This window comes from Cannabis sativa, chromosome 1, assembly GCF_029168945.1.
Source record: "Cannabis sativa cultivar Pink pepper isolate KNU-18-1 chromosome 1, ASM2916894v1, whole genome shotgun sequence".
Classification (NCBI taxonomy): Eukaryota; Viridiplantae; Streptophyta; class Magnoliopsida; order Rosales; family Cannabaceae; genus Cannabis; species Cannabis sativa.
This window is the reverse complement of record NC_083601.1, coordinates 73531159-73543522: the sequence shown is the minus strand read 5'-3', so window position 1 is coordinate 73543522 and position 12364 is coordinate 73531159. Positions and strand designations below refer to the sequence as shown.

The window sequence follows — 12364 nt, the reverse complement described above, 5'->3', positions numbered from 1 at the left end:
GGACGAGTTGAGCCGGGGACATGCTGAGGTCGAGGCCCTGAAGAAGATCCTGCACGAGGAGCAACAGAACACCTTGCGCGAGGACGCCTTCAGGAATCCTTGGGACCTGAACATGGACCCCCTGACGGACTAGTTCAACGGATTCGTCGATCCTACTCTCGCCCCCTTCGCCTCTGAGATGACCAGCTAGTTCGTCTCCCATCTAACTCAATTCCTAGCCAAGAGATACGCTGCTTGTGCCTCAGTGAACTCGGTTTACCAAGTTCAGGACATCAGTGCTGCCCTGGCTGCGGTGAGTTTTTGTGATTCATTCCTTTCTTTTCGCTTATATTTTGTCTCAAGGCATTTGATTTCATTCTTGTTTCTTTTTTTTTTCTTTTAGATTACTGCAGAGACCGGCCGCCTCTCCAAGACCCTGATTGATCACGGGTTCGTCATGTCCGAATTTGGGGGCATGGACGAGGCCGTGAAGATTTTGCGGGACTTGTCAGCTGAGAGGAGGGAATTCCAGGAGGAGGCCCAACAGAGGGAGGCTCAGGCGGAGGCAAAGCAGCGGGAGGAGCTGAAGGCAGAGGGCGAGGCTACAACCAAGGCTAAGCGCGAGTTGCGGGAAGCGAGGGAGGCTATGGATGAGATGGCCCCCAAGTTAAAATCCCTGGAGGAGCTGCACCAGGCGGACTTGCTGTCGACGGCCAACTTGACCGTGGAAGTGAAGGAGCTGACGGACTTTAAGGACCAAGCCTTGAAGAAGGCTAAAAGGGATGAGCTCCTAACTCCCGTTGTCTGCAAGCATTGCGTCAAGCGCTTTGACGATGGTGTTTACATGGCTTGGCAGTCAAATGGCCAGAGCATCAAGCTTGACTTTTATCCCAAGCCTGAGGAAGGTCTCGTTCGCTTCCGGGAGAAGAAGAAAAGACGCTTCGCTTGAAGAACGTTGGGGCCCTCGTCTTCCTCCCCGCATCGATTAGGCCGACTAGTTCAACCAGTTCACCACTACATCTATTTTTTCTTTTCTTTATATTTACAGTCTCTTTTCCTTTCTTTCAGACAATTTAATTATTATCTTCTACGGGGAGACAGTTTTTATGGCCCGTCCCCAAGCCCTTAATATTTTTTTAGGACCTGCTTTTGGGTCAGGACATCTTTTATATTTACATTTAAATATATATTTGAAATTAGATATATATTCTGCTTGATTTTACTTTTACTTTTGGCCTGTTTAATATTTTTCCGTGTGGTATGCCTTAGTACCCCCGTGAGTGGCATGAAAACATTTTTTTAAGGCACTCAGCTTTATTCAAAATCTAGAGGTTGCATGTACTTTTCGGTACAAATTCTCTTAACAAAGCCTAAGTTTACATTTTTTGACTATTGGTAATACTTCCGGAGATGATCAGCGTTCGAGGCCCTTGGCACAATGGTTCCATCCATTCTTTTTAGCTTGTAGGACCCAGAGCCAATCTCATCCTCGATTTCATATGGTCCTTCCCAATTTTGCCCAAGTACCCCCACTCCGGGTTCTTGAGTGACTGGAAAGACCCTTCTTAAGACCATATCACCAATAGTAAATTTTCTACTTTTAACCTTAGAGTTAAAGTACTTAGTCACCTTCTTTTGATAAGTTGCCATTCGTATTTGAGACTCATCCCGGAGTTCCTCAATTTGATCCAACGCTTCTTGTAATAAAGCCTTGTTTGTTGCTGGATCGTAAGTTGTTCTCCTGTGGGATGTGAATAACGTTTCTACCGGGACCATTGCCTCACAAATGTACGCCATTGAGAATGGCGAGTGGCCGGTCGTGGTTCTTGGGGTTGTTCGGTAGGCCCATAACACTCTTCGCAACTCTTCGGGCCAATTGTTTTTGCAGGCCAGTAACTTTTTCTTTAGGGTGACCTTTAGGATTTTGTTGACCGCTTCTGCTTGTCCGTTTGTTTGCGGCCTTGCCATTGTGGAGAAGCTTTTAATGACTCCGTGTTGGTTGCAGAAGTCGGTGAATTCTTTGCAGTCAAACTGCTTCCCGTTGTCTGAGACTATTTTGTGAGGCAAGCCATATCGACATACTATGTTTTTTATAACAAAGTCTAGTGCGTTTTTAGTAGTTATAGTCTTCATTGGCTCAGCCTCCGTCCACTTCGTGAAGTAGTCTACTGCTACTATTGCATACTTTACTCCTCCCTTTCCTGTTGGCAGGGACCCAATAAGATCTATTCCCCAGACCGCAAAGGGCCATGGACTAGTCATCAGGGTAATTTCATTGGGAGGAGCTCTAGGTATGTTCGCGAACTTTTGGCATGAATCACATTTCTGGACGTAGTCTATGCAATCTTTTTTCATCGTTGGCCAGAAGTACCCTTGTCTCAATATTTTCTTTGAGAGACTTGGGCCTCCTGCATGATCTCCACAGAACCCCTCATGGACCTCTAACATAATTTGCTTAGCTTCAGGGTCCGATACACACCTTAAATAAGGCATGCTGAGTCCTCTTCGATAGCGAATTTTGTCCATCATCACATAACGGTGCGCTTTATAATGTATCCTTCTGGATAGTGCCTTCTCTTAGGGCAACTCACCTTTCGTTATGTATTCGATGATGGGGACCATCCAACTGGGCTCTTGCTCAACTGTTGCTATGGTATTTTTGACTTTGATGCTTGGCTCCGCAAGGCGTTTCACAGGTACCACCCCCAGTTTCTCAATTTCACTGTCTGAAGCTAACTTAGCCAGGCAGTCTGCGTGAGCGTTCTTTTCCCTAGGGATTCTTTCTACTTTATTGTCCGTGAACTCGTGGAGCAGCTCTCGGACTATTTGCCACATATGCGACCATCTTTTCTCCGCGCGCCTGATATTCTCCCGACACCTGGTTTACTACCAGTTGTGGATCGCTATAGACTTCTATTCTCTTGGCCCCCACGGTTTTTTCCAATCTGAGTCCTGCTATCATGGCTTCGTACTCGGCCTCATTGTTAGAAGCTGTGAATACAAACTATAAGGCTACCTGGAGTCGAAGTACATTCGGGGATATCATCGTGACTCCAACTCTGGACCCATTCTCGTTGGAGGTGCCATCCACAAAATCCTTCCACGCTGGGACTGGTGGTGTGGGTATGTTTGCGGTAGCTTCAGCTTCATGGCACTCCGTGATGAAGTCTGCTAGCGCCTGCCCTTTGATGGAAGTGTGTGGGATGTAGTGTAGATCAAATTGGCTTAGCTCCATTGTCCATTTGAGAAGTCTTCCAGACGCCTCTAGCTTTTGTAGGACTTGCCGGAGCGGGTGGTTGGTTAATACTTTGATTGGGTGAGCTTGGAAGTAAGGTCTCAACTTTCTCGAGGCCATTAGGATGCAGAAAACTAGTTTTTCGATCATCGGGTATCGCGTCTCCACTCCGATCAAGCGCTTGCTAACATAGTACACGAGATGCTAAGTGTTTTCCTCTTCCCGTACTAGGGTCGCGCTAACTGCATTCTCGGAGACAGACAAGTATAGGAACAAGTCCTCTCCTAGAACAGCTTTCGATAGGATTGGTGGTTAGCCATGTGCTCTGTTAGTTTTTTGAATGCCTCCTCGCACTCGTTGGACCATTCGAATTTCTGACATTTCTTCAAGATGTTGAAGAAGGGAATGCATTTGTCTGTGGATCGGGAGATAAAACAGCTCAGGGCAACAACCTTTCCGATTAAGCTCTGAACATCTTTGTGTTTCTTGGGCGAAGGCATGCTCAGGAGAGCTTGGATTTTCTCTGGATTTGCCTCAATTCCCCGCTGACTAACAATGAAGCCCAGAAACTTTCCCGACTTAACCCCGAAAGTGCACTTCTTCGGGTTAAGTTTCATTCTGTATCTTCGGACCACTTCGAAGCATTCTTCTAGGTCATCCGCGTGGCTAGCGTATACCTTCAATTTTACCAGCATGTCGTCCACGTATACCTCCATATTTCGCCCCAGAAGGCCTTTAAACATCCGGTTCACCATTCTTTGGTAAGTTGCACCAGAATTCTTTAGTCCGAAAGGCATGACCAGGTAGCAGTATACCCCCTTATCGGTCCTAAAGTTAGTGCACTCTTGATCCGCGATGTGCATCTTGATCTGGTTGTAGCCAGCGTATGCGCCCATGAAGGACAATAGCTTGAATTCGGAGGTGGCATCCACCATCTGGTCGATTCTTGGCAAGGGAAATAATCTTTTGGGCAGGCTTTGTTTAGATCGGTAAAATCTATACAAACCCGCCAAGTCCCGTTGGGCTTTGGTACCAGCACCGGATTAGCCAGCCATTCTGGGTAATACACGTCCCAGATCATGCCACTGGTTAGCAATTTGTCCACTTCTTTCTCTGGGGCTTCGACCTTCACCGAGTCGAGGGGGCGTCTTTTCTGTTGAACCGGTGGCATGTCTGGTTGACGTTAAGGACGTGGGTTATGACGTGGGGGCTTATGCCGCTCATGTCCTCTTGACACCACGCAAAAACATCCGTGGCAGCCCATAGAGTCTTTATTATTTTTTCTTTTTCCTCCGGTTCTAGAGTCTTTCCTAACCGGAGGACCTTGGTGGGGTCGAGGTCACACACTGATACTTCCTCGACGTCCTCTATTCTATAATTTTTTCGGATCCCACACGGTGATCCAACTCATCTTCTTCCGCCATTCTTGGCTCAATAATTTCACGGACCATTAGGACGGGTAGGTGGGTAGCAACATTGTAACACTACCTGGCCTCTCCGTGGTTCCCTCTCACGGTTCCTATTCCAGCCGCCTGAGTAGGGAATTTCAGACATAAGTGCCTAATCGATGTGACTGCACCAAAATCCACCAGGGCCGGTCGGCCGAGGATTGCATTGTAAGCTGTTGGGCAGTCCACCACCACAAACGTACAGTACTTGAAAGTGCTTTGGGGCGTGTCTGGGCACAGGGTGACTGGGAGCCTCACTTTCCCCATTAGGATAAGTGTTGTTCCATTAAACCCTGTGAGCTGGGAATCGCTTGGTGAAAGATCCCGGACCGTGAGGCCTATTGCTGTGAAGGCTTCTTTGAATAATAAATTCACAGAACTCCCGTTGTCAATTAGGATTCTAGCCACAATCTTGTTGGCTATGGGAGTCTCTATGACCAGGGGGTCATGATGAGGGAAGCACACTGTCTTAGCGTCCTCTTCTGTGCATGTGATGGGCTGATCCATTGGTCGGGGCCTTTGAGCTGGGAGTTGAGTAATCTCCCAAACCTCACTGTGCTTTATGACCCCTGCGTAACGTTTCAGTTCCTTTCGGGTAGTTCCTCCGATGTGAGGTCCTCCTGAGATCATGGCTACTGTTCCGTTGGGTCTTGGCGGTAAGCCAGGAATTTGCTGGGCTTCTCCGGGGGGAGCAACTGGGGCTAATGCTCCGGCTACACCCCCTGGTGCTCCTTGGGGCAAAGGTCATGTTGCCTGAACCGGATTGAGGTGAGGCAACGGATTCTTGATCCATTCGTAAAGATGTCCCAACCGGATGAAGTTTTCGATCTCGTCCTTGAGGTTTTTGCATTCATTGGTGCTATGCCCAATGTTTTTGTGATACTCGCATCTTTTATTGGAATCCCTCTGGGAGCTATCCCTGTACAGAGGAGGTGGTCTCCGGTAGTGCGTGTTTTTCCTAGTAGCGAAATACACACGCTCTTGGGAGTCTGTTAGCCCCGTGTACTGGGTATATTGAAGAGTGTACCCCCTTTTCTGCCGCTTATCCTCTGTCCGGTTGCTGCCTTTTGAGGACCTCTTGCTCTGAGAGCCTTGAGAGGGACCTTCTAAGCTTGCGGTCGGAGCGGAGTGAGATGGGGCTTGTCCGCTTATCCCAGACGAGTTCCTAAAATGAGAAGACGCAGGGGCTAAGGCCTGACCCTGACTATATTCAGGGGTAGCGGAAAATTGTATGCCGCTCATCGGTGGAACAGCTGTTGGTAAGGTTCCTGGGAGCTGAGCTCCGGGTACATATCCCGCTATCCCAGTAGGGTAGTATCCCCCGTAGGCCACTATTTGGGCCTCTTCTAGGTTGATGTACTTTTGGACTGTTTTCTGGAATTCATGAAGGTTGGAGGCTCCTTCTTGCTGTAACTCGTTCCAAAACAGAGTCCCTGTACGGATGCCTGCTTGAAGAAGAGCGAGCTGTTGTCTGTCATCGACTTTCTTGGTTTTTTAGGCTTCTTCCGTAGACCTCTTTATGAAATTCTTCAGTGTCTCTGTAGGCAGCTGCTTGATGTTAGTCAAGGCGCTAACCTCCAGAATAACTTTTCTTGCAGCGACAAACTTCCTCCAGAAACTGGTTTGCAGCTTAGTCCAGCAGCCCACGGATCCTGGCTCCAGTTTCTTGAACCATTCTTTTGCGGACCCGCTTAAAGTAAGCAAGAAGCATAAACACTTGGCGTCATTGTTGACTCTCATGACTGTCATGACTTGGTTGAACCGTGACAGGTGATCGCAAGGGTCCGAGTTCCCGGTATAAGCTGCCATTTCGGGCATCTTGAAATTTTTGGGGAGCTCCGCTTCCAAGATGTGCCTGGCACAAGGCTCCCGGTCTTCACAGTCAGAGTCAGAGTCATCACCTTTTTGTCTCCGGGAGACTCGAGCAATTTCCTTTCGAAGTATGGCCAACTCAGCCATGATTCCTTTGTTTAGTGTTCCCGTGGAGACTGCGGGCACGTGTTTCTTTTGGTCTAGGTGATCCCGGAGGTCACCGTTTTTCCCGCTAATCTGATGTCTCAAATCGACGGGAGGGCATTTTTGGCCCCTTCTTCCTCTCCCTCCGGGTTCCTGGTGCATAGAAATGCTCTTTCGGTCCTCTCGATCCTGAGGGCCAAGACTCCCCTTTTGGAGTTTGCACCTCTGCGGACCTTTCCCTTTCGGGAAATCTGAGCGGACCTTTCGCGGATCCTGCACCTTTTTCTTTTTCCCAGGAATGGAGGTAGGGTTTTTCTGATGGTTCCCTTCAGAGGGATACCTTATAGGGCTAGGTTCCCTAGATTTATGCTTTTGGGCACTTGGCGAGGATTCTCCTGGTGTCTCTCCAAGTCCAGCAGGGATGGATTTATGATGCACGTGGATTCCTGCTGGCTCCATGGCTTTTTGCATGGCCAGCATCACCTCTTGCATGTTTTTGTTTTGTTCTTTTTGGGCCGTGATTTCAGCTTCGTGATCAGCAGCCTTTTGTCTCAAGAGTACTAGCTCTGTATAGCTGCCTTTGTCGTAGGCGTCGTACTCATCGAAGTTTCCTTCGTATTCATCGTCGTGGGTTCCTTCTCCTTCCTCAGAGCCCACGTTCGCTCTTGAGGCCACATCCTCATCGTCTGGGTCTTGAGCGTCTTGAGGAGGACGGGGTTGACGTGTGTTGCGAGTCTGCACCATTGTTGTTTTGTAATATTACTGCCTACTTGCAGACGCTTCCTACAGCTCTTAATGAAATCACCAAAATGTTGACTGAGGTTTTCGGAAACTAATATAACAATAATATTTAAGAAAGCCGTAAGGAGTTAATGCAAGAGATTTTACGTAGTTGGGGCATTAATGAGCCTTAGTCCACGAGTCTGTGTATTTATGAGAGTATTTATTACTGAGAATGTTCTTGGTGGTTTTTCTCTCTAGTTCTTACGAAACCCAGAATTCTCGACCCCTCCCTTAATGAGTTTGGGGGGTATTTATAGTGTTTTTGTGGGGTGATCCCCAGAACTGAGGTACATGTCTTTCTGTAATATTCAGTAAAGGCACACATTCCTAATGAATACATCATAGGAAATGCGTGGTCTAATCCCTAGGCTTTTTAGGGGTTTAATGGATGTAATCCATTATCCTCTCTTGACTGATGTGATTTCTCATAAAGTAGTCGTCACTAGGTTCATTAATCATAGCGTAGTAGCTGCAGAAGGGGGGTTACGCCGTCAGACTTTAATACTTATGGCAGTTTCTATACGCCTTCTCCCATGCGGCATTAAATGCGAGGTGACTGTTCAGATAGGATTTGATACCTCCCGGAGGTGCTTCGTTGTAGCCTTGCTCTCCAAGAGTATATGAAACCTTCATGCCTACTCCGGGAGGCATGCTGAATGCTGATCCTTTTGATTAAGGAGATTTAGTCAAATTATCTCAAAGTCTTGCTTCTTCGGTCCACGTGTCACAATCCGGTTGGTCCACGTATTTAGGACAAAATCACGGGCAACAGGAAGTCTTATAAATTAATAAATTTAAATATTACATAATTAAACTAATTTGAAAAAAATAGATATTTTAGTATGGTTAGAATATTTTATTAAAAATAATAAATTAAAACAAGTTTGAAAATTTATGGTTTTGAAACCCTAAAATTTCTATTCAAACCTAAACTAACCAAACTTTTCAAATTTCATGTTATTTTTGCCAAAATATAATTTTAATAAGAAAAAAATGTCTTGTAAGATAAAATGTTAAATTATTACCATGGCTCTGAGGCCAATTGTTAGAATATGTTTTTACCAGGATCTAGATTTTACTAACAAGTATGTTTCATTAACATCCTAATATGAATTTCTAAAACAATGAAATTAAACACATATAAAGTTTCAGAAAAGCTTACATTGGGTGGAGCGAAATAATATGTCTCCTTCCACTCATATCTCTAACCCTTGTATCCTTTCTGTCGCAGAGTATCACCAAGATCTGAGCCCGATTGTCCTTTTCTTCAATTTGGATTCTTCACAATCTTCCAGACTATGAATGAGAAACCACTTGATGTGTGTGGGCACTTACTCTATCACTCAAGGTTTCGAAAAATTGAAGAAGAAAAGAGGGAGAGAGAGGTTCGGCTATAGACAATACGATAGGAGGCTCAATTTTTTTGAAGGCAAAAATTCATCCCTTTTTCATTCTCTTTAAGTGTGAGCCATCACTATCTTTTTATAGGTAACCACTAGGTTTAGTTTAGGAATTACTACGCATTAAAATAATGAAATATTAATTGGAAAATCATCATTAAGTGGCCGGCCATAGGGTAATGGGCCCCACTTAGTATTTTTCCAATTTTTCCAATTTTCATTTCTATTTTCTCAAAAACGCCAATTTTCCAATTTTAACCATTTAAATGCCAAAACTAATTATTTAATAACTTAAATTAATTATTAAATAATATGTTTAATATATTTATTAATTAGACATAATAAAGTCTTCCAATTAATAAATAAAACCTAGAATCTCTTTTCTTTACAATTTAGCCCTTGCTTAGTGAAAATTCATAAACTAGACATAGTCTAATTTTAGAATTATAATTGATTAATTAAAATCAATTATTTGAGTCTTACAAGCACTATGGTCTCAACTATAATGGGGACCATGGGCCTATATAACTGAGCTTCCAATAAGCTGAACTATAATTTACCGAGTAAATTCCCTAACTTATTAATTCCTTGTTGCATCCACTCATAGAACTTGGAATTGCACTCTCAGTCATATAGAACGCTCTATATGTTCCACCATATAGATACGCTATCAACATTTAACCATCGTTATAATCTCAATAATCAAAGATCCTCTATAGATGATTTACACCGAGTAGGAATAAATTTACCGTTTCACTCCTCAATGTATTTTATCCTTAAAACACTTAGCTTCATGTAAATGATATTTCAGTGAATATAATCACTGAAACAAGAGCTCTTCCATTTACATCTATTAAGCCAAGCTTGAAGGAAATCATCGTTTCACTTCTAAGTACCTATAGAAGCTATAGATTCCATATCTATGTTTAGCGCTCCCACTCAATCATACTACCATGTTCCCAAAATGTACGTATCACCTTGACCAAAAAGTAGGTTTAACTAACAAATCAAAGAACATGAATAGCACTCCTGAGATTGAACCTAAGCATATCACGATTAAGATCTTTTGATCTAAGATCAACTAGTGATATTGACTTAGAAAGATACAACAGTAAGATTATAATATCTTAACCAAGATCAATATCGGTCCAGTCCAATGTATACTCCATACATTCGAAACTAGTATACTTTGCCAATGTTCTGGAAAGAACATAGCACTTATGCAAAGTGTAAGTACACTTCATCACTGATTATCACATCAGTGTAAGTCAAATGCACTGATGAAACAGGGACTTTGTCTTTCGAAGCATATAATCACAATCACATTCCACTGTGTTGACATCACTGTAATTATAAATGACTATATGTTCTAGACTTAACAGATTTTGTACATATATTAAACTACAAACATGAAAACAACATGTAAACATAAATGACGTCTAATCTTTTATTGATAACAAATCAGATTAGATTGTAATGGGTTTTATTTAGGGCATAAAATCCCAACAAAATATCCTACCAAGGGTGGAATTGGCTGGCTGAAGGGCAATCAAATGGTAGCACGAGAGTGTTACAACCTATCCATCAAAACTAGGGAGAAAGTAGCCAAATCCCTCTAAGTTACAGTAAGTAGTTCTTAGCAATGAGGACTCGCCCAAAATGGGGTCGATGACATTGATCCCCATTTTGGGGATATTGATACATGGGTTGGTCCAATCGAAGAATTAGAGGAAGTACCATTAGACCACGAATAACCATCCAAATTAGTCAAGATCAGAAAAGAGCTTCCTAAGGACATAAGATCCGCTTTGATCCAGTTCTTAAGGGAAAACCAAGATGTCTTCGCCTGGTCATACGAAGACATGGAAGGAATAAGCCCCACCATGATAAGTCACGCTTTAAACATCGACATCAAAAACTTAAAGCCAATTCAAGGAAGGTTACTCGACAAAGAAATAGCCAAAGCACTAAAGGAAGAAGTGGAAAAATTGTGGAACAACAAATTTATTAAAGAAGCCTACTACCCAGTTTGGGTCTCAAACCTCGTACTAGTTCCAAAGCCCAATGGAACCTGAAGGGTATGCATTGACTTTACAAACTTAAACAAGGCGTGCCCAAAAGATTGTTTTCCCTTACCTAGAATTGATCAGTTGGTGGATGCAATAGCCGACCATGAAATTCTAACTTTCATGGATGCCTACGCAGGGTACAACTAGATAAGCATGCATTCACCTGACCAAGAACATACAAGTTTTCAAATGAACGTCGGCTTATATTGCTACAAATTAAGTAATGTTGTTTGGCTTGAAAAATATTGGGGCCACCTATCAAAGGTTAGTCAACGGAATGTTTAAAGAACAAATAGGAAGAAACATGGAGGTATACGTCGTTGACATGTTGGTCAAGTCTAAGAGGGCCCAAGGGCACATTGAAGACTTAAAGCAATGTTTTGAGATCCTAAGACAATACCGAATGAAGCTCAATCCTCTAAAGTGTTCTTTTGGGGTAAGCTCCAAAAAATTCCTTGGGTTCATAGTGAACTCTAGGGGCATCGAGGCTAACCCAAAAAAGATAAAGGCCTTGATCGACATGAAATCCCCAATTAAGGTCAAAGACGTCCAAAGCTTAGTTAGATGAATTTAAGTTATATTGTTGACGCTGAAAAATAGTCAACACTTGCTCGCTAGATTGGTGAGATAAAATAAGAGTTAAGTAAATATTAAAGAGAGACACAAAAAAATTATAGTAGTTCACTCCCCATGTTGTGATTGTAATAGAAATACGTCTATTTCGAGTTTTTATTTTTCTTGAGAATTAACTAAGGGTCAAAGGTCTAAATTTTTAGAGAGAGAAACTAGAGAGAGATGCTCTGACCTTATTGGGCACTTTTTTGAATGTGAAAAATGAGCTAGATGAGCTCTCTTTTTATAGAGAATGAGGTCTTATTAAAATAATACTAAAATATTCAAAAAATGTGAAAATGACATTTAAGCTATTTTTCACCATTGATGATTATCCAACGGTGAAATTGACTCTAGAGGTCGGTCACCAATTTTCGGAGCTTGAATCGTGTCCGTGGGATCTTTTTCGGGTAAGTTGTAGTTAAAATTTGTAACTCTCTTGAGGATAAATTTTAGACTTGATATCTTCAAAATTGTGATTAGAGTGTGAAACATAACTTAATAGATCATTGAAATATCTTCGAAACATAAGTTGAAACAGGTCAATCAAATCAATATTAAGTGAGTTATGACAGTTTTACTAAATGCTGCTCTGATACCAGCGGCCAAGTTAACAGCCCAACGCCCTGGTTGACATATGACGTCAACCTTGATGTTTGGTGAGTAGAAAAACGTGCTGGGGATGTATTTTTTGATGCTTAAGTGATATTTTGAAACCACTTATTCAATTTCTTTTTTCTGGTAAAGTCGTTCACCAGTTCTTGGAGATGTTACTGTTTTGCGAAATCGAGAGACTCGAAACTACCCGATTTGCGACTAAGTCATTGTTTACCGAGTTTTTCAAAAACTACGTATTTAAATGTAAGAGCCAATAATTATGAT

At 43.0% G+C, this 12364-nt stretch overlaps 1 protein-coding gene across 1 annotated transcript; it reads right to left on the bottom strand.

The window, feature by feature from the left end:
• Positions 1-5406: 5406 nt before the first annotated feature.
• On the bottom strand, positions 5407-6471 carry LOC133035784 (uncharacterized). Its single transcript, XM_061112037.1, has 2 exons — positions 6238-6471; positions 5407-6147 (listed from the first exon to the last, which is right to left on the bottom strand). The coding sequence occupies exons 1-2, from the start codon at positions 6469-6471 to the stop codon at positions 5407-5409; spliced, it is 975 nt and encodes a 324-aa protein (XP_060968020.1).
• Between the last annotated feature and the right edge of the window lie 5893 nt (positions 6472-12364).